Here is a 23,161-nt window from a genome sequence, read left to right as displayed (position 1 = left end):
CAGATGATCAGGTTGCAGACATCTTCACAAAGGCTCTCACAGAGGCGAAGTTCACTAAACTTCGATATATGCTTGGAGTTCAGGAAGTTGTCACTAAGGGGGGATAGGCTCTAGTGCCTCCTTCCTTCTCCTATTGTGTCATATTTGTAAATCCTTCAATCCTATCCCAAGTTGTTCTTAAGGGCGGATGTTAGGATATTCCGACACATAGGATATAGTTAAGTTCAACTTGGTCTAGTGTAGAGTTAGGTAAAGTGTGTTTCTTTACCGTTGTACATTTTGTAACTTACAATCCGACGGTCACGATATGTAGTGATCGGACGGTTCATTCTCTCCTCGGTATTACCGACACTTGATCCGTGGCTTGACACCCGATTGGTCCATGAGTTCTATTTAAAGCGCATGGAGGGTCTTTGTTCGGGTAATCCGTGCATGAGAGAAGCTTATGTAAATTTTCATTCTTTGATTAATAAATTGCCTGTAGTACCCACGTTGGGACAGGCCGTGGACTGTTTCCCTCCTTGCACTTTGAGGGTTTTAACCACGTCAAAAATACTGGTGTATTGATTTGAGATCTGGTTGTGAGCGGTGTCTTTTTGGTGTTCTTTCTGAGGAACTTACCCTATAAATTCCTACAATAGGAGCCCAAGACTGGGCTTTACTCACAAGAGTTTATGGCCCCCATACTCCAGGAGAAAGAAGGGGCTTTCTACAAAATCTAGAAAATATGAGAGGAGATTATCGAGACTACCTATGGATTATTGGAGGAGACTTCAACATGATCACATACCCAGAGGAGAAAAAAGGAGGAAATCGAAGTCATGACGCAGACATGGAAAGGTTCAGGGATATGATCACCAATCTTCACTTAGTTGATATGGAGACCAACAATGGAGTCCACACTTGGAATAACAGGAGGGGGGACCTCATCAAATCACTTCTAGGCTTGACCACTTCCTTGTCTCGGAGCAAGTCGTTGGTTGGGACATCTTCTTGGAAGCCTCCATCTTGCTTGCAATGGGATTTGATCATTGGCCAATACGATTGGAAATAGACCTAAAAACAGGCCCCAAAAACAAACCATTTAGATTTGAATCCTTTTGGCTCAGAGACCCGCAGTTGGTACAAAAAGTGGGAACCTGGTGGAAGGACAACGAGGAAGTGGGAAGAAATCATATGCACATGTTCTAGCTGAAACTCAAGGAAATTAAGAGGAAGATCAAGAAACGGAAGGAAGAGTTTGGACACATTATGAGAGACCAACAACAATTGAACAACAAGATGGAAAAGATCCAACAACAAATAATAAGCTAAGGCAGGGATGAACATCTAGTGGAGGAAGAAGGGAGGATCCTCAAACTGGCTGGAAAAACGTAGACAACAGGAAGAGATCTTATGGAAACAAAAATCAAGGATTAATTGGTTAAGAGAAGGGGAAAAAAGCACTCGTTCTTCTATAAAGCAATGGTTCAACATCGCCATCACAACCAAATCTTCTCTTTAAATGACTAAGGCAGGAACAAAATTGTCAAGCATGAGGAAATGGAGGAACTGGTTGTGAACCATTTCCACAATCTTCTTACGGAACCAGATAATGACAGGTAAGAGACAATTCAAAGAATTACACAAAACATCCCCCACTTGGTTTCTCGTAATCAGAACCTGGGGCTTATGAGGGTGGTCTCTTTGGAGGAAGTGGAAGAGGTGGTTAAAGGAATGGTGAAGAATAAAGCCCCAACCCCTGATGGAATTACAATAAAATTCTTCCAAGTTGCCTAGCCCTTTATAGGCAAATATGTTCTGGAGGCGATGGAGGAATCAAGATGCAACCAAAAGGTATGTCCAAGCTTGAATTTTGTTTTATCGCTTTAATTCCTAAAATGGCCAAATCAGAGGACCCTCAAGGGTTTATACCCATAACCTTCTGTAATGTGATATACAAAATCATAGCCATTGTTATAGTGAAGCGCCTCAAACCCTTGCTACCCAATCTCATCTCTCCAGCAAAAAATAGGATTTGTCAAGGGATGTCAAATTTTGGATGGCTTCAAGAGGCAATCCACTCCTTAAATAAGCTTAAAGCACTTAGTATGATAATCAAATTCAACCTATCCAAAGCTTATGACCGCATTAGTTGGACATTCCTCAACAACATCTTCAAATCCTATGGCTTTGATCAGAGATGGATCAACTGGATTTCGGCTACGGTGGCTTCCCATGTTTACTCTATCCTCCTAAATGGCTCCCCAACTAAAACTTTCAACCCCTCTCGATGCTTGAGGCAAGGAGACCCTCTCTCACTGTTCCTCTTCATCCTAGCTGCGGAAGGCCTGGGTCGATATTTGAAAAATGAAGCCCAATCCCTGAAAATCTGAGGTCTCCGCCTCTGGGGAAATGACCTATCGATCACTCATCAACAGTTTGTAGATGATATTATGCTCTTTTTCCATGTCTCTCTAAAAGAATCCTGACATATCAAAGAAATCCTCCAAGACTTTATGGATGCCTCGGGGACCCTGTTCAACAACGACAAACCCTGCATCTTCTTTTTCAATACTGCTAGAAATATCCAAACCTTCCTAGCACGAGTGTTAGGCTTTGGCATCAACTCCCTACCCTCCAAATACTTGGCAATGCCCCTATCTCTGAATTCTCTTAAACCTCCTTCTGGAAATCTCTCCTATAGAAAATTCAAAAGAAGCTCAGTAATCTCAATCTGGTAGGTCGAATGGTCCTCCTCAAAGTAGTTTTATAGTCCATCCCAATCTACCAATTATAGGGTATGACAGAACCTAAAACATCTTGTTCCAAAATGGTTGAGACTTTCAAAAAATTCCTTTGGGGAGGAGCTCAATAGCTCAAGAAATGGGCTCTAGTATCGTGGCCCAACTTATCGAAGCACAAAATGGAAGGGGGATTGGGGCTACGTGATCCTCTCATACTAAACCAAGTCATGGGAGCTAAATTATGGTGGAGATGGATCAGGGGTGGTGCAAATCTATGGAAACATATTTGGAACAGGAAATATGTTATGCACTGAAGATATCCTCAGGTATTGGGATGGAACCTGGCTGCTCAAAACAAAGAACTTATTCACCAACATTTCTTTTGGGAAATAAGAAATGGAGCTATCACTTGATTCTAGCAGGAGTCATGGAAACATAGGGGAAATATTTTTGCTAGATAGGACTTGAGTGAATTGTTCCTCTATGCCTCAGAAAACAACTATCAAAAAGAAAACCAATACTAAAAAGACGGCTTGGGCACTAAAGAATGGAGACAATGGAAAACTCGAGAGGATTGGCCCGAACCACCAAACTCGAATCAAAGGAGGTAGTTAGAAAAAGAGTTGGAATCCAGAAGAATAACCAGACAGCAAGGGCCAAACATCCTAAGATGGGGATATACAACAAAAGGCACCTACATGATCTAGGAGGCATACATATTAAAGGCGGATTAGGGCCAGGAGAATCAACACATAATATGGAAAAAAATATGGGGAGGAAAATGATGGCCAAAAGTGGCTACCTTTCTATGGCTAGTCTGTAGAGGTAGGATTTTAACATGGGATCAACTTCAAAAGAGAGGCTTTTATGGACCATCCTACTGCATTCTTTGGGAAACCATATTGAGGAGTTGGAACATCTTCTAAATACATGCCCGTTTACCTCTAAAAAATGTGACCAAGTTGAGGATCTCCTTGGTCGAATGGACCGGGACCCCCAGAGTATAAGAGAATCCATCCTTTTGTGGTGCCAAGGCCTATTCTCCAGCCCAGTACTCAACCGAGCCTGGAATTTAGTCCTTGGATTTACACTTTGGGCTATCTAGAAGGAGTGAAACCGTAGGATCTTCAAGAACAGAGGTCAGACCCAAGAGCTAGTTTGGGATGGGATTATCCAAAATATACGTGAAACTATCCTGGTAGAGAAATGGACCCTAGAAGATTGGCAAGTCAAACCACAAGAAGCTAGAATCCTCAAACGTCTTAAGCTAGCGCTGACCATGATAGCCCCTAACTCTTGGAAACTGATCTCAGGGTGAGTGGAATCAGCCCAAACCTTCACCACCCCACCTAAGGGATTCATTAAAATAAGTTTTGATGGTGCCTCGAAAGGAAACTCGAGCCCTACAGGGTTCGACGGTTATTTAGGGATCACAGAGCTGAGACTAGGTTTATATACATGGATTACTATGGTTAGGCAAGCAACAATGAAGTGGAATTCACAGGAGCCCGAAAATGCTTAATCTTAGCTACTACAATGGGACACAGAAGGATAATAGTGGAGGGAGACTCCCAACTCGTAATCAACACTCTCAGGAAACTAAGCCAGGGGACGAATTGGGATAAGCTTAGTCACAGTTGGAGAACTGCTAGGCTGGTGCAGGAGTTGGGGGAGCTAATCAAGAATTTCGACTATGTGATCACAAAGCATGTAAGGAGGAAAGGAAATTATCCAACTAATTTCCTGGAAAATTGGGGTTGCTTCGACCAAATGGCCTTGGGAAAAGGTTGATGCTAGGGGGGAAGGGGGAGCCCCCGTAAGCATAAAGATAATCTGGCTCGGTAAAATGGTGGCCTCGGCTCTGCAAGTGAGCGAGGCTGACCCGACAAAGAATTGGGTAGTTATAACAAAACCTCTGCATGACGGGTGCTGGAAATCTGAGGGAAATGGGGCTAAGGGAGAGTAGGGTAACTAGGTGTAGGGGAGATAGTAGTGGCAACAACATCTTGTTAGCACGGGGAGGTTAATCCCTCAAGTCACACTCTTGCGAGGATCAATGTATGGGGCTAGGTGCTTAGAAATCACAATCCTGAGTCTGAATTGGCTTGTGTCATTTCTGGAAATTGTATTAAAATTTGTAATGAACCTCGAATGGATGGTGAGAATTTCTTTCATGTTTTATGTATGCTAGGTGATCTTTGTAGAGGTAAGTCATTCAAAACGAGTCCAGGGCATTTTGAAAGTTGGTGGCTCACTCCTTCGAAGGGCATCCACTGCCACAAAACACATTGCAGGAGGTGGGACAAGATGGTTAGTGCAGTGCCAAGCTCTCGCAGCCCAGCCTCGTGCAGCTGAGGCAAGGGCCGGAAAAAATAAGGGTAAGCAAGAGGAAGGGGAACCTAACAATATGGGGGGCAAGCCGAGAGGTGGCAAACCAACGGTGATTATTATAAATGAAGCAGCGGAAGCCTACCATGAAGGCATAGATGAGGAAATCTGACAGCTGATAGAGAAGTGCGGGGTCGACTTGAAACGACAGGTAGGTTCTATGGAGATTGAAGTCAATGACTAGCGGGTCTTGGTGCTGGATCCCAGCCACACCCGCGGCTAAGTGACCCAATTCAAACACACTGTTTTCCTCTATTGGTCAATGAAGGGAATCCTAGGCAAGGTCTTCGAACAAATTGCTCTGAATATGGCTGTTGCAGTGCAGACATTCCCAGATTACAAAAATAATGTCAGAACTCATGTTTTAGATGTAGAAGAAAGATGGTTGCCTCCAACGAATCTAAAATCATTTTCCATGCATATTGCCAGCAAATGAACTCCCGGGGTCGAATGCAAAAGACCTAGCTCCAGTTGATTATGCCTTGGAAGAAGAAGCAAATCAGTGAAACGATGTCTCTTGTTTAATAGTTTTTGATGTGGATAACATTTACTTTTAATTGTAATGACAGTTATGTTAGTTGGTAGGTAGATAAAGGGATAGATATGGACATACAGTCATATGTAGCTTAGATCGAAAGACTCGTAATGTTTCATTTTTAGATGACTTACCATGTTTGTAGGTGGCCAATAGACTTGGTTTCCCACAGGGAAAGTTGAGGCCACCTAACAAATCTCAAAATTGTTTGTAACTTGCTAATTAAAATTAATAGAAAAATGGGGACCTACCAAGTTTAACAAAAAAAATAAATTATGAATTCGGTCAAATAATAATAATTTTTTTTTCACAATATCGGTTGTTGTTTTGTATTCAAAAAAGGAAAAAAGGAGGGAGACGGATCTCCATTTTTACAGAGTGTGGTTGGAAGGTGATGATCCAACAGCAGATACAAATGTTTATTGAGTCAGCATTACATCTTGTTTCCGATGCTGTGTAGAATCGAAATGCTGTGTAGATTCGGACAAACTGGAGTAAAATGTAACAGGTTTTACACTTCATTTTTTAATTTTTGCAGTGGTGTTGAGTTTGCCGCCCACTGAAGTTGCTATCTGCTCACAGGCCACCATGTTCTGGATCGTCCATATCTGTAGCAGCAAAGCGGCAGCGCCTTGTGAATCGAACGCGGCCCTTGCTGAATCCGAAGCCTTGTGAAAGCGGCAGCGCCTTGTGAATCGAACGCGGCCCTTGTCGCACCAGCCTTCAACTGTTGAATCCGAAGCTCGCAAGCAAACATTGCAGATATCTTTGATTTCCCGAGGTTTGTGATGGTAATCGGTTGAAAAGGTTGTGCCAATTGTGCAGACAGATTGGAGTAGTCGGGGGCACATCTGAAATTTCTGTGGATCGGATTCGCAGAAATACAAGATTGCCTGAGGTAGCTGCAAAACTGTTTTCAAAAAGCCCTGCCCGTTCTGCGCCTGGGGCCGATAGACAGAGGAGAGGAAAATGTCGGCAGGAGAAGTTAAGTAGTTGGCTAATCGAGGGATGGTGGAGCCACTGAGATCGCAGAGAATTGAGTAATTTGGAAGGGCGGAGCTGAGAAAGTTCAAGTTTGGATTTGAGAGGATTGCATCTGTAGAGGCCATTGCCATAGGGTAGAAGGTTGATTGATGGAAATTCACAGAGAGGCATGGCAGAGAGCTTAGAGATCTGTGAACAGAGACTTGATGAGGATTGAGTCTACTGAAGCGAAGGATCCTGATCATGGTATGAAAGTGTATTGATCAGTGCCATTGCACCGAAGGATGCCAAGAGGGTGTAAACATGCTTTGTTAGCCAATTTATCTGCTTTTTTATTAAGAGATCTAAGGACGTGATAGTAGAGATTGCCTTTCATTTGCTGGTCCAAAATGCGGCATCGCTCCATGATCTGATGCAGACTCAGGTTTTGAGCTTTCCTGTTGCTTATCATCAATCCAATGATGATGGCGGAGTCTCCGATAATAGTAGCCTTGGGTATACCAAGCTTCTGAAGCTGGAGCAGACCTTGGAGGAGGGCGAAGGCTTCAGCCCTGTTGTTTGAAGCATGGCCCAGTCCCCATTCAAATTCAGTTAAAACATCTCCATTACCATTGCATATAAGACCTCCAGCCCCAGCCATTCCTGGGTTGGATTTGGAGGCTCCATCGAAAAACAGATAATGAGTATTGTTGTTCTTGAGCCACCGGGCAAATTCTTCATCTTTCATCCTGATTTTCCAGTTGCTTATTGGCCTGTCTCTGCTATTGGGGTCATGTCTTTTTTGTTCTATGCTGCTTCTGTCCAGAATCTGCCCTATGTAATTCCTTTCTTCAACTGTCAGATCCATCACCTTCAGATTCCCATGACATTTTGTGGATAGTGTTTCCAGGTTGAGATTCCAAGCTTTTTTATAGGTTTTTCTGACATTGGTTGCTGTGCCTTTGAAGATCCTTCTGTTTCTTGCTAACCAGATGTTCCAGAGAAGAGTACAGGGCAAGGCGTTCCACACCCTGTGGGCTGCATTGTTTGCTTTTCTTCCCCACGGGTAGCTCTTTTTCCATGTATGCAGCACTTCATATATGCTTGTGCCAGGCACCCAGGGGGGATTGTGGCTTCGAAAGGCTTCTTTCCAGCAGGCTGAGGCAAAGGAGCAGTCTATAAATAGATGCTGGATTGTCTCTTCTTCGTTTTGGCAATTTGGACAGCGTGATGGCCCATGTATTCCTCGCTTTCTGAGGTTCTCAGCAGTGAGGACTTTCCCTCTTAAAAGGATCCATAAGAAGAATTTGATTTTTGGAAGGGTTTCAGCCTTCCAAACAAGTCTCCAATGCGCCCAGATTGCCATGGGATACTCGTTGGTGCAAATCTGATGGTATGCTACCTTAATAGTGTAGACAGTGCCTGAGGGGTCCCATCGGAATTCATCAGCAAGGCAGCGTTTGGTGGGCGCTATACCATGAAGATGAGTTTTCAGGTTGTTAAGGCTAATTTTTATATTTGCTGATACGTGAGGGAAACTCCATCCTTTCCAGAATTGGGAGAGGGTTTCCCATTGAGAGATCTGAGCCAGAGTTTGAATACCTACGCTACTGAAGTGAGCTAGAATTTGTTGTGTCCTAGGCCGTTGGCTTATGGGCTGATGCCCCATAATTTTGTCTTCCCCTATTCTTATGTGGCTTCCTCCTTTTGGCACTTTGGAAGTGTTTTGATCAAGAAAAGGGATAGCTTTTTTACACATCCTCCAAATTTTTGAACAAGCTCTGTTGGGAAGCTCATGATCCAAGAGCTGATACCTTGGGCGGCTGAGATACTTTTTTTCGAGAACAGATTTCCACCAAGCATTCCTTCCAGTTATAAGTCTCCAAACCAGCTTGCCAGCAAAGGCGAGGTTTAGAAATTTGGATGACCTGATTCCCAGCCCTCCATTCTCACAAGGCTGAGTGACCTGCTTCCAGCTAACCAAGTTATATTTTTTTTTTTCATTTCTTCCTCCTTGCCAAAGAAAGTGACGAAGGAGAGCATCCATTTTAAGATGGAAGTTAGCAGGGGCTTGAATAAGAGTAAAGCAATATAAGGGCAGGGATGAGAGGCCTGCTTTCAAGAGAGTGATGCGCCCCGCAGGGTTAAGCCAAGAGGTGCCCCAATGCTGAATCTTCCGTTTCATTTTGTCAATTATAATTTCCCAGGTTGTAGCTTTCAAGTTGCCAGCACATACAGGCATGCCCAAATAGGTAAATTGCTCCCAGTTCAGCTTATAAGGAACCCCAAGAGTACGAGCAATCCTATGGAGGACATGTGCCGATGTGTTCCACCCATATATACAGCTCTTAAGATAATTTATCAGACCTCCAGAATAACTCATGTATTTGTCTAGAAGGGTTTTAAAGCGACGGGCTATAATGTTTGAAGCTCCCCCCATTAAAAGAGTATCATCGACAAACTGAGAGTGATTAATGTTTTTGACACCATTGTCAAATTTGATTCCGGTGATGAGGCCCATGCGACGGTTGTAATCCAGAACTCTGCTAAAAGATTCAGCCATTAATATAAAGAGATTGGGTGAGAGAGCGCAGCCTTGTCTAAGGCCCCGAGAGGATTGGAAGGGAGGTCTAGGTCTGCCATTTAGAAGAGGAGATATCCAAGGTCCTATAATGCATGCTTTAATAAGGCTAATAAAGGATGTGGCAAAACCCATTTTTTCGAGCACAACAAACAGAAATGAGTGTCTGACACGGTCAAAGGCATTGGCTAAGTCTAACTTTAGTATGAAGCCTTTCTCATTTCGGATTTGACTGGAGTGTATGGCCTCTTGGACGAGAAGGATGGAGTCCGAAATTTGCCTATTAGCCAAAAAACCTCCTTGATTTTCAGATATTAGAGAGGGGAGGATTGGCTTTAGTCGGGTAGCCAAGATTTTTGTCAAAATTTTATATGATGAGTTGCACAAGGATATTGGGCGGAAGCGAGAGAAAGTCAGAGGTCGATTTTCTTTAGGGATAAGGGCCAGGTGGGTGGCATTAGTGAATCCTCCAACTTTGCATTTACGTTGGACCCATCTTAGCATTTTGACCAGGTCTTTTTTAATTACTCCCCAGTATGATCTATAGAAACAGATAGGAAAGCCATCTGGGCCTGGGGCTTTATCTGGCTGGAGAGCCCAGATGGCATCATGTATTTCTTCTTCATTGATCTCCTTAATCAGGTCTGCATTAACATCCTCACTGACTCCTTTGGGCGTATGCTGTAAGAAGTCAGAATAATCTTTTGTTTCCTTTATCTCAGTTAGAAGAGTGCTGTAATAGGCTGAGGCAGTTTGCTTGATGGCTTCTTGGGTTCTTTGAGGGCGACCTTCCTCATCATTAATCATGGTGACATTATTTCTGACTTTCCAGACAGTTGCTTGTTTATGGAAGAAAGCTGTATTTTTGTCTCCTTCATGAAGCCAAAGCTGTCTTGATTTAATTCTCCACTTCTGCTCTTCGTCCCTATTAACCCGGTACAGCTGATAGTATATATCACTTTCTAAATCTTTATTCTCTTGGGTCAGCCCATTTTCCTCAATTTTTCTGTGGGTGTCTTTTAATTTATTTTTCAGCTCTTCTTTGACATTTTCTGGTTCTTTGTAGTGTTGTTTCACCCATTCCTTTAGGGCGCGCTTTGTATTCTTCAGCTTGCATTCCCAAATGAAAACCGGAGATCCTTCTATATGGTGGTGCCAGGCTGTTTGGACAATTTGATCCACAATAGGATTGTTACGCCAAAGAGGATTATATTTGAAAGGCAACGACCCCAATGGGTAGTGTGCTTCCAGGACAATGCTGATGGGATAGTGAGTCAAATAATAATTATTACTTCTAATTTAACTTATCATTTTTTACCGTTAACCCAACAGATACCTAAATTGTTTTCTCCTATAAATTGACTCTTCATCAATTGATTACTCACTGAGCTCTTTGGTCCTTGATGATGAATGGAGGAACCATCCAAAACATTGAATGGATCACAAATTCTACATAGTTCTAATTCAAAAATCCCCAACAACGGAAATTTTATTATTAAAGAAAATGACTTATTAAAGCATGGGTTTCATGATTGGGTCAATGTTTTCTAGGTCAAAACCTCCATTGGAGGCTCCTAGGTTTTGTCTTGAGCTAATAGAGTCATTGCCACTTTTATTAGACCCTTATTAGGATTTTGTATCATGTAAAAATAATTATTTTTGAGTCAAAAATGTCATTTGTCACCTCCACAACAAATCGGCCCTGTCCTCATGAAGTTGATCTGAATTAGGGGAATTCAAGCTAGCAAAAAGGTTATATATAGAAAGCTAGCTCGACCTGTTTGGCACACTCACTCATCAAGTTCGATCTACAAGAAGAAGAAGCATAAAATAAGAGCGAAGTAGCTAGAGAAGGAAGGAAGGAGCTTAGAAGACCTAAAATGAGTTCTTGGGCTATCTATCTCTCACATGTACAAAGTTTCAAGACAATTGGTGGGGTCGAAATTCTGAATCTATTGCAGGTCCAAAAATTTATAGCTCGGGCCGAACTTATGGATTGTAGCTGCAACTAGGAAGCTGAAACTTTGAGACTTTGGTAGGGGTCATCTATAAGGAGGAAGGGTTGACTTGGCGATTGGAGGAGGTATTTGTCTAGGTCTAAAGGGTCTTGGATTGTCTCATCTTGATTTGAATATGATAGTGGAAGAGTTGGACTGGGTTTTCCCCTCGGAGGGGTTTTGCCCTTGATGAGTGCGTACATCTTGTGTCTATTGTTCTTGTGGTCTTCATATAAATTTAATCTGGAAATTTATTGATGAAAGATAAAATAATAAAGAAGTACAAGAAGCCAACATATTTCACAAGTAATTATCAAGAAAGAGGAATCAAACCCTAATTCCTATAAGCTTTGATTTCTCAACATAGTGGGCTTGTGTTCACCATGGGGTTGCATGTTATCAGGAGTGTGGGGATCAGGGGTGTACAAGAGCCTAGATTAGAGTTGAAGGTTTGACAGCACGGTTCTGAAAACTCAACCCCCCTCCAATCTTAACTGATATTGCTTAGGCTAAAGGGAAGATTTCCAACCAGCATACATTCTCTTAGACACGAAAGTTTTGGCTAATGTGGTAGATTGTGTTCTCAATGCAAGGCACATATGTGGTCAGTACAACTAATATATGTAATACATGTTGGAAATCTACTGGCACATAAGTATCTACTTGGAAAAGTAGACATACATGAGATGCACAAGGACATTCTCCTCTCTTTGGACCACTTGCAATATCAAATGTCTATTCTTGATCATTAGCTAGGTGCATTGAAAGAACATATGCATTCCTGCAAACTCTGGCTACTAGCCAGACATCAATGAGGAGCCTATATCGGTAAAGGCCACTGATTCAACTCACTCCTCTTAGTTGACATTTTCATGTTGTGGCTTTAATTTTTAAATTTAATTTATTTACTCAGTTTCCCCAAGGCCTTGAATGCCTGATTTATCACATATTTATTATGGACCTTGCATTTTTCAACAATATTTTGCCTTCTACCTCACTAAAAAAACTGAATTTTTGATATGTTTAGGTTTTCCTAGTGACCAACCTCTCTAAACTTATGTTGTGGGTGAAGTTTTGATGCTTTGCCAACAACGCTTCAAATCTCACAAGGCTACCTGAGATAATGGGAAGTAAGTCTATATGCTTAAAGCCCTTATATAACTCCTACTAATGTATATTACAACTTTACAAATATTTATAATTAACACAACAAACTTCTAAATACATCTAAAAAAAATAAAACAAAAATTACATCAATGAAAGGAAATAAAACTTGTAACATGTAGTAAAATAATAGAAAATATAGGCAGTTTCACAAGTCTACACCAACAACCTAAAAATATTGTGGATGAGTTAATGTATTATGACATATGACAACCAAAGAACAAACAACACATGTCACATATTTGCTTGGTATTGTGATATTCTTAAAAAGCTACAAAGACGTATGATAAATATAAAAGAGTCAAGAAACTAATTTTATTGAATAAAAATGTGTGTACAACAACCAATTGTCTTTTCAAATTTCTGCGAAAATTTGGACCAAAAAATGAATTTAGAAGTAAAATATGTTAAATATGCATACAAAGGAAACTAAGTGCCATGCAAGATGAAAAAAATATGAAAGTTTATGGTTTGGGCCCTTTTGATAAGACCATCTTAATTAGAGCTCTGCAAATAGTACATTTATTAGCACTTAAAATCATCAGACCTTCTAAAAAGGACAAAAAGATACTAAAATATTAAAACAACCTTATAGGCATAAACAACAAAATCTTATAATCACCCCTTCCTTCCCACTCCTTAAAAAAATTATGGTGTCAACAAGACAATTAGGCTCATCACTTAGAAAAACAAGTTGTATGATAGGAAAAATGACAACTTAAGTATATAGCATACCTTCCTTTACTCCTTACAATGTGTTGTTTCCTCAATAGCCTCTTGCTCCTTTTGTAATCCCCTTCAATCATGGAAACTTTTAATATTTTATTTACTTATTTATTTTAAATAGGGTCCCATTTGGCTCGTTTCCATTCAAATATATCAGTAAAATATCGCCTTGTGACTCCCATAAAAATTAATTATAAATAGTAGGATGATAAAACTTTCAACATCGTTCATCATCATTCACCACATCAATTTAGTGTATCATCAAATAATGTATATCATCATCATAAAACATCATAATTAGAATCTCTAAACAATTTCAAAATGGCATATATGTCAAAAGCCTTATGCCTCCCTTATGGCCATATTTAGCATTATAACCAAAAAGATGATGTTAATGTCATAATACATGTCCAAAATATAAAGAGAGGCATCCATAGAGTCAAGTAAATATTATAGTCAAAACAACTTGGGATACATGTCTAAAATAGTACCCTCCCTTTTTCCTTCACTTTTCCTTTCTTCACATATCTCAGGGTGCATTTCTATGACGGAAATCTCTTTTGCTCCCTCATTTTTAGTCCGAGGCGTATGGGTATGTGAATGAACTGAAGTAACTTGAGTGGAAGAGACAACAGATGAGGAAATTATGGGTTGTTTTCCCTTTTCGATATGGGTAAGGGAAATTATATGCTCTTGTTCAGAGAAGCATTGAATATGAAAGAAAGCCCATGGAATTTAGTGGACAACAATGGGTGATGGAATATCATGTCGAGAAATCGAGGTCAATGGTCAATTTCAGAGGTTTCTTTAGCAGGGTTTGGTTCCCATCAATCTTGCCACTGAGGCTGCTACCATGACAATAGATGTGGCTCGCGGATCTCCATAATGCTAGGGTGTGGCTTAGGAGAGTTGTGTGACATATATGAATTAGGGGGTGGTCTTCCTAGATAAAGGTGTCTTGTTTGAGTTAATCGATTGAACTTATCATAATCAACATCAAAATGGATAGAAAAACTTATTATTTTATTCATGCTCTCAGACCACAATACTTTTGTCCTCGTCCCTTATCCCCTCACTGTTCCTCTAGAACCTCTGTTGAATAAACTCATCTATGGCAAAGAGAGAAAAAAAAATTCTTACACTGACACCATTAGCTTCATTCAAATAAAAAAAAACTAAGACTAATGAAATAGTGACATGCATAACTCTTATATATTATAACAATTTAGGTACTTGAAACAAATATATTGCAGATGGAGTGATTAAAAGAAGGGAAGAAAGCTAGTGATTGAGACGGTTTAATCATTCATGTGTATCAAAATAGATTGAAACATTAGCTATAGCTTATCATGATGAACAACAATCTATGTAATGTCTTTTTTACAGCTGCAACAATATATGTATTAACATCTTGTTTATCTTCTCTTAACAATTGAAGGGTGGTTGAGTAACACAAGTTATAAAGTAGCCCACATTAGAGATATCTTTTGGTTTCGAACTGCGAGAATAAATTTTCTTGTTTTTCATATTATTGCCTACATACTATTAGATTCCAACAAACGTATGCATAAATCACATGAAACAATGAAAAATTAATAGAGAATAACAAGATTTGGAAGCTTAGAAGGTGGCGAGAGCAAATATAACAAAATGCCTTCAGGTAGACATTTCAAAAAAGAGATTGGTTACAATCAAAGCTAGGTATGTTGTTTTAGATAAGTTAAATTTGTTTTCAAGACAATTTTAAAAATCCCCAAGCTATGATATGATAGACATAAGAAAGAATCATCAACACCTATAGAGAGAGGAATCATATGAATGGTTGTGGAAGCCATAGGGAGTTTTGATGACTGACAAACGACTTTGAGGAAACCCTTAATTAGCCACACATGACCATAACAAATATGTCCAATCTATTGTTAGAAATATGGAATTTTGCTCAAGAAAGAGCTCAATCATAGTACATTCAAAATGAGTAGGCGAAAAATAGGTGCATTTTCATGGGTTGGTGTAACATGAGAATCATATGCTTGGTATTGCAAATTTTTGGTAATAGACCGATTGTGGTATCAATATCGATGTAAAGAAAATATATTATCAACCTATTTTCTTTAATATTAAAAATTATGTCTTGCATACATGACAGTAAGATCAACCCAAAGCTTTAATAAGTTTTATTGGCACACTGCTATGAGTATAGGTATTAGCATTGGGGTTTTATGCAACATGTTATCACTCATAATTTTTCCCTAGAAGTTATCAGAAGAAGGAAAAGACCAAGGTAACCACAAACCAATCTTTTAAGCATGGCTCTCTCTATATGATTTAGCTTTGTTTGCTGGGATTTTAGGCTAGTTCTTAATGTTCAGGGGGTTTTGGTTTGTATTGAAGATTGGATGGTGGAATCCTTAAAACAGATCGATAGAATGATGTCTCTAGATCATTGGGCTATGGAGTCAAAGAAGGGCAACAAAACTGGAATTAACTCACTAAAGGGAGTGTTCAAAGGGCAAGCAAGTAGAGTAAAGTGCAGTTCTGTGGGCCAGAGGGGTGAAATGATCTTAACCAGGGTGAGAGAGCACTTAACAATTCTTAGACCTGGATTAAAATGAGGAACAGAGGATAATCATGAGCAAAGGGCAATTAAGAATCCTTTGCTATAGATTACAAGGAGACTACCTAAACTAAGGAGCAATCAATAATTCCTTAACTTAGATAATTAGTAGAAAATATTAAAATGCATAATAGTTAAAACAAAGTGCAATGAAGCAAATTTTGAGATATCATTCCATATTATAGCATTCAGATTTCAGATACAATAAAGATTGTGGAAAAACTTTTAAAGAAAGATAACAACACAAGATAAAATACTTGTCTGTACTTCGCTCTACACATGAGTCCTGTGAAATGTCTTGTCTTTATTCATTAATCCATCTTGCTGGTCCAAACAATGATACAATAGCTTACAGTCTTTTGATCAAGAAGGTTTATAGTAATGTCTAAGAATCCACCCTACATACTTCGAATTGTGAAGTATTTATACAAAAAAGTATTACAAAATATCTCAAGCTAACTCGAGATTTAATCTAGGAAATACAAATATCTTATTGCAAGAAGATAGAGACAACTATTGAACTACTTTGATGTTGTCACCTTTATTATGGTACTGCTGGCTTTTATGGTTGGATTTGTAGCCATTTATGCTGGCTTTTATGGTTGGATTTGTAGCCCTTTATGTTGGCTTGCAGTTGTGGTCTTTTATGCTGATTTTTTTTTTCAACTTTTATCTTTCACCTGATACTATTTGACCCTGATACTCTTTAACCACGCTATCTTGTTTTCATCTGTTTACCTGGTTGTTCTTATTTTTACTGTGTAGTAACTTTTTACTATAAATTTCTCACAGTAAATCAGTCATTGTTCCCACCATTCTGCATCAGGTAATTTGACATTCATCATCCACCTATATATCTCATCAGCTTCAGTATACTTGGCAAAATTGGGCTTAGTGATGAACAAGTGTTTAATCTTATGTTGGATAAAAAAACAAGTTCTCGAAGGTTATACAAAACTTTGCCTGTTGGCAGTGCTTTTATAGATGAAGTGCTAGCTTGTTCTTTAGCCAACTACCTGAGTCTATTATCATAGTCCAGTTGTGTCATAAGTTTGTCATTAATGACCAATGGACTAGGCAATCCTTTCTCCCTCAAAATTTGGAATTTGGCCATGAATCTATCAATGGCCACCTGCATGTTATGGCACTTTTCTTCTAAGTTCAGCATTAGGTTTCTCTTGGAAAGGACCTTCCTTATTTCCAAAATGGTTTCAGTCTTGTCTTCTATATTTAGCTCCTGAAGCTCATATCTGTTTTTGTTGTTAAGGAAGTGGATGAGTCTATTGGCATCCTCAGGCATTTCACCCAATTCCTCCTTGACTTTTTAAATAGCTACTGTAGCTATCTTTATCAATTCTGTCTACTCAAAAATAACTTAAATAGATGGCCAAATATCCTTGACGGAGTCAATGATATTGGCCCATAACAGTTCCTTGGCTTGCCCAAGGGGTTCTCCAATGTTAGGTCCTTTTCCAAGGCTTTGACCCTTTCACTCATCCTGTTGGCTTTATGTTCCTCTTCCTTTTGCATAATTTGATCAAGTTTATAGTCAGTTTCTAAACTTGCCACCTTTTCCTTCAGTCTATTCATTTCAGTAGCCTGAATTGACATCTCTTCCATGGCTCTAACTAATTTTGTTGCTTTTTCTCCTGATGTGCCTGTCACTATTGTAGACTCTGTTGTAACTGGCAATGTTGTGGTAGGTGGAGCTGTAGGTGCTAGTGAGGCTGCCAGTGTAGAAGGGACTGTTGTAGATACTGTAGGGATGACATTTGTAGAAGTTGTGGCAATGTCAGTTTGTTTTAATTGGATCAAGCTATCCAATTCTTTCTCTGTCTCCCTTAGTTGATCATTGAGTTTTAGGACCAAGTCCATCAACTCTTCATGTATGGTTTGGCCCTCTAAGACTTCAAGTGTTTGAGGATGTTGCAGCTGAGGTATCTTCAATTACTTCTTCAGTGCAACAATATCATCGTTCTTCTTCTTTATCATCTGCTCAGTAGCTTTTATATCCTTGGGATCATGTCCCAACTCAATAACCAAGTCTTCCAAAGACTTAATCCTCGTATCCTTGGCCTGTGAGGAGGCCTTCTCCAACTGAAACTGTGCCAAGATGTTATTCAATGAGTTTTGTAACTGATGGGAAGCTATGGCTTTGCCTGTTAGGGTGGAGTATATCATCTCTCCAACCTGTTTATGCAGTTCTATCTGGTCTATGGGATGAATATCCCTTGCCAACACTTCAAAGTCAACCCTCTTGAAATCTGATGATGTTTTGGGTTGTTGTGCTATAGGCTTAATAAAGGACATTTGCAGCTTTCCTTCCTTGATGTGAAAGGCTGACATCAACCTTGTTTAATTTGTGGGAGTGAGCTTTAGGTATTGAGCATATGTTTGGGCTTTAAGCCTCTCATTCCTCATTTTGATTTCTTTATACCTGTCCTTTATGTCCTGGTCTTTGTCAGCAGGCCTACTGAAGGAAGACACTTCCACACTAAGCTGCCTTTCCAACATCTGAGTTTGTGATGTGGAAGGCTGTTGTATGTCTTCAGATGGAGTTGTGGGCCTACTTCTATCTACCTTTGTGTTGGTTACTTGTGCTGATCCCTCTGTATATTCCTGTTCAGATGCCTGATTGAGCCTTTGCCTCTTGCTGTGACTTGTTTCCTATTTCAGATTAGAGGTGTCCATTCCTGAAGTGGAAGCTCCCTCTTTGTTTCTTTTTGGATTCTTCTCCTCATTCTGAGGATTCTGCATGACTGGAGGGGTGCTCATGGCTCTTTCTTTCTCTCCTAGTACCTGTAGAAAAGAACTCTCATCAAGCTGCTTTTCCAAATCAATCAGAGCATTTTCTACATCTTTCCTTGTGATGTTTCTGTCTACTAAGGTATTTTCTACCCATTTTGTTTGATTGACATATGCCTCTATTTCTAGTATGGGGTGGTGGATGAAAGGTCCTAGCTTGACCTTTTGCCTTTTCTTGGTAATGAATTCTAAAGGGTCATATCTCCATACAAAACTCCTTTGGAATTTCATTCTTTGCAGGATCAGGTTTGCCTCTTTTCCTGCCTCTCTAGAATTGCATATGAAGGGACCTAACTGGTCTTTGATTTTGAAATAGGCCTTCTTCTTGGCATTGACAAAGTTGACTTCATCTGCATTGATGATTTTTCTGTAATATTCTAAGGCAAACAACCTCATAGGGAGGTATCTTGGCAACTTATATGGTGCAAGCAGGCAACCATATATTCTTATTTCTGTGTGGTTTTGGTAAAGGTACCAATCACCCACTTTGGTTTGCTTGGAAAGCTGGAGGACTCTTTTTATCTTTGGACTTATCCTAGGTGGAGGATTTCCAGTGAGCATAGTCATGATTGGATACACAAAAGAATCTATGAAGTCTGAGTATGTATATGGTGATCCAAACTCATGGAAAAGTGGGGTCCAAAAAATGACAGATCTGGGCTAGCCCCTGGTGTCAAGCTTCTAGAGAGTAAAAGGAAACTTATCCGACTGATAATACAAAAATAGATGGTACAATACAGAGGAGTATTTGAATACTCTCTCATTGCCCATTCTTGTGAACTGCTCATGCATTCTATCAGCTATGAAATTGGCAAAGTCATATATGGTTACAAGAGGCTACCCTAGGGTATAAATGGACATGAAGGAAAGAATAAGTTCATCAATGTATTCACTGGTAGAGTAACCCAAAACACAGGATATCATGGTTACAATGTATTGGCCCCATTTAGAGAAAATAGTTGCTACATATGGAGGGGTTCCTTAGGGATGTGTTTTTCCTCTCTAATGAAGGTTTGGAACAACTGGGTCAACCTTGATGGGCTGAGCTTGGGATACTGGTCCAATAGGTCTCCAACTGAAAGTGGGGTTAGGTTTGGCCCTGGTTGGAATTGCAGCATTTCATTAATGGACTCAGCTGTGATAGTGAATAAAACATTTTGGTCATGAGACATTATGGCTCTATGGCTGGGGACGTAGCATGCATAGCACATATGAACAACTTCTGGAAAGATATGAACTTGGGGGAACTGGGATCTAGGTAAATTGGACTCCCAGATGCCAATATCATATGTATGGTTCAGGTGTCTCTCTTTGTTTAAGCAATGAATTTTTATCAAGAGCTCTATTGAAGTTGTGTCTTTGATTTGGAAATCCCCGTCAGCCAGGGGAAGATGGTCCAGGTCTAAGTGTGGAGTGGTAATGGGTCTAACATCCATGGCAACAGGGGCAGCCATAATTCAGTTCTTGTGGATTTGAATTATGCTCTCGAGGGTTTTATCAGAGGTTTTGAGACTTTTCAGAGGGTTTAGGCAAGCAATTTCTTAAAATTGGCAGTGTTCTTACTCAATTTTTAAATCAAAACACTGTGCAGGCTAAAGGTTTTGTAATTTGTAGGGGTAAGGGGTAATTCATGGTGAAATACCTGGAATTGGGTGAATTGGCTCTAAAAATGGTGGTTCACGGTAGCTGCAGTGGTTGGCGTGGTCTTGGTACGGACTGAAAAGTCAGCTGGGTTGTCTGCAGCGTCTTTTGGAGCGGTCTTGAAAGTCTGGTGGTAAATTTGGCGTTCGCAGGGATTGCAATGGTTCACAAAGTTTACACAGAGAACGTGCAGAAAAAGGGCGAAAGAGGGCTTCACAACCTTTTATAGAGAAAATGATTAATTTTGGTGGGTTCACTTTTGGATGAATAGTTGATAGTTTTTCGGTTAAGTGGGGGAAGCAGTTTTGGAGGGCCATCGCACCACTTTTGTGGCGCGGGTGGTATTTGGGAGGGGTCACCCGATGCGATACAAAATTTGACACGTGGCATTCGCGGGGTCGGGGAAAACCACTTTATCAGGTGGTTAACGCCCAGCCATTGGGCGCGGCCGATATGGCTGTGTGTCGTTGGATGGGGGGGGTTGATGATCAACGGTAGTCGGGTGGAAGCGCTGCGCGGGGGGAAATGACGGGAGTTGATGGGGGGCCCAAGGATTTAATCACGACGGTTCGGGATTAGTTTAGGGATAAATCAAAGGTTTAAAATGATCGGGCCGGGCTTAATGAGGGATTAGGGAGTCGAGTGATGTTAATATTGGGATTAACTTAAGTTTACCGGGATTAGGTAAATAAGTAAGATTGTATCAGGATATGGGTGGTTTATATAGTTTTTATGAAAACTAAGGGTCGGGGGTATTTATGTAAGGGAATTAATTTAATACAGGATAATGGGGATTTCAGGGAATTTATATAATAAAGTTAGCGATTAATATGAAAATGTGATGGCAGAGTGGGTTTTTCCTTAGTACAAGGGTAAAGTAAACATTTGCACACTTAACTTTATACTTAGGAAAAAGGATTTTTTGTGGATTTTTTGTATGAAAGGATTTTACATGGGGGTTCCCACTTTTCCTAGGTAAATGATCTCAACCATAGGAAAGTGTGATTTTATTAGGGAAATGAGGGGAAATGAAGGGAGATGAATTTTTTATGAAGGGGGTTCTAGTACTTGTTGTCCATAAGCCATCAAGTTGAGGGTCCGGCCCCTCCAAAAGTCAGAGAAATGATCTGAGCCCTTTTGACTTGTAGGATTTAAGTACTAGAAGTTATTTAAATGAAATTAGTGAAGTAAAGGGGTGAAATGAATGAGGGGATGTCAAATAAACCATATTGTGAACCATTGCCTTTGCTTTGTTTACTGCTTATGCACATTTGAAAGATGTATTTCAAACAATTACATAAGTGCTTTTGTGTAATCACATGATATTTCTGCAACCTTTCTACTACTTACCCATTTACTCATCCTACCATTTTTTCTTCATTTTATTTGGGTGCGTTTAGGCTAGTAAACCATTATCAATCTTTTTCTTTTCTTTACAAAGTAAACTATCTAATTCTAACCTTATATCAACCAAGGGCTCAAATTAAACTGATGAGCTCCTTTTATTTACTCTACCTATCTAATGATGTGCCAAGATTACACTGTTTGGTCAGATTTTATTCTCTAACTATAAACATAAAATTCAAAACATGAAATAGCCAAGTTTAAAAAATTTGACTATCATGGATTGTGGCATGAGTAACAAGCTGCACACAATCATTATTATGCATAAAGGTAAATAGTAGTGGCATTTTGACTTGCTCACTTTCTTAGTCTCTTTTTTCTTCTGGGGTTCATATATTTTCATTTTTTGGACCTTTTCTTATTCTTTTGTCCTTTTATTGTTCTTTGAGGACATACCTTCTTTACATTTTTTAATTTTTTAATATGGAAAATATTTGCAGAAAGCAAATGTATGTACAATATTATAAGGCTTCACCCTAGTCATTCAAAATTATGACTCCTATTGGTATAAGAACCTAACACAACAGAGAGGTGGTTGGCCACAAAACAAAAGAATAGCTCATAGTCTAGAATCACGGGCTTCCTCAAGGGCACACGGGTACATGCATTGGGGCAAAGGGTTGCAGTGATTACTTAACCAACTAACAATGCCTTTAAGTGTAACTGTAGCAAAGGGAATTATCAGGTAGGAGATGGGTAGTCTCTTTCTTCAGAAAAGGTAAATATATTTTAGTATGTAGATTTTCACAGTTGACAATATGATGTTGATAACTTTTTCTCAAGTATTGTGTGCGCTTGCTGAGGCTTTTGACATTTTGGGTGAACACTTCACCCATCTTCAAGAATAGAAAGGTAAGAATGAAGATACAAAGAGTGCAAGACCAAAATTAAATAGAGAATATATATGACCATTAGGGAACATGAGAAGAAAGAAAATGTTAATGATTTAATAATTATTAATTTAAAAAGAGTTTAAATTAGAATAAATTTAAAAAAAATGAATAAATTTATAAGAATTGAAACAAAAGATTAAAATAAAATAATAAAATAGATTTGGTCGACTTGATATAGATACTAAAGAGAAGGGATCAATTATTTAAAAATAAAATATAAAATGATAATAAAGCTAAAGAGATATGGTTAATTATTATTATAAAATATTAGATAGTATTAAAAGGCATTTTCACAACATTTTTATTATCTCGTAAATTTTAATCAAAATATGGCAGAGATTTCTAAAAACTTGAGTTTAACTTGCTTAATCTATAGAATTTGAGTGCCCCAAGGTTTTTTCAGGGTGTTGAAGCCATTTATGCATTCAAAAACATATTTTAAACAACAAAAAATCACAATCAAGCTTGAAATAGTATCGCTGGATTATGGTGAAAAATGTTATTTTGTTTATAAGTTAGACTACTCTGTAGTGAAATATGATGTTGATAGCTCTTTCTGAATCACTGTGTGCTCTCGTTGAGGTATCATACATTTCGGGCGAACACTTCACCCTCTACTTGATCCTCACCTTGTCCATTCTTTTCAATTCCTCTCAACTCTTTCTTTTCTTTATTATTATTTTTTCTTAAAAAGAAATATTTTATTCTTTATTATTTTTTAATA

At 39.3% G+C, this 23,161-nt stretch overlaps 1 protein-coding gene across 1 annotated transcript in view; it reads right to left on the bottom strand.

Moving 5' to 3' along the window:
- Positions 1-6,874: 6,874 nt before the first annotated feature.
- The window catches only part of LOC149205383 (uncharacterized), a 73,556-nt gene continuing 57,269 nt past the window's right edge, over positions 6,875-23,161 (bottom strand). The window contains exon 3 of the mRNA XM_089397390.1: positions 6,875-10,451. Within this exon, the coding sequence (XP_089253516.1) occupies positions 6,875-10,451 (3,577 nt within the window). The remainder of the gene's footprint in view (positions 10,452-23,161) is intronic.

Source organism: Pinus tabuliformis, chromosome 1_2 (assembly GCF_031772625.1).
Source record: "Pinus tabuliformis cultivar Carrire ecotype Pingquan chromosome 1_2, CPIR1, whole genome shotgun sequence".
Classification (NCBI taxonomy): Eukaryota; Viridiplantae; Streptophyta; class Pinopsida; order Pinales; family Pinaceae; genus Pinus; species Pinus tabuliformis.
Note: the sequence above shows the minus strand (reverse complement) of the source record. Positions and strands in the feature narration are given on the sequence as shown.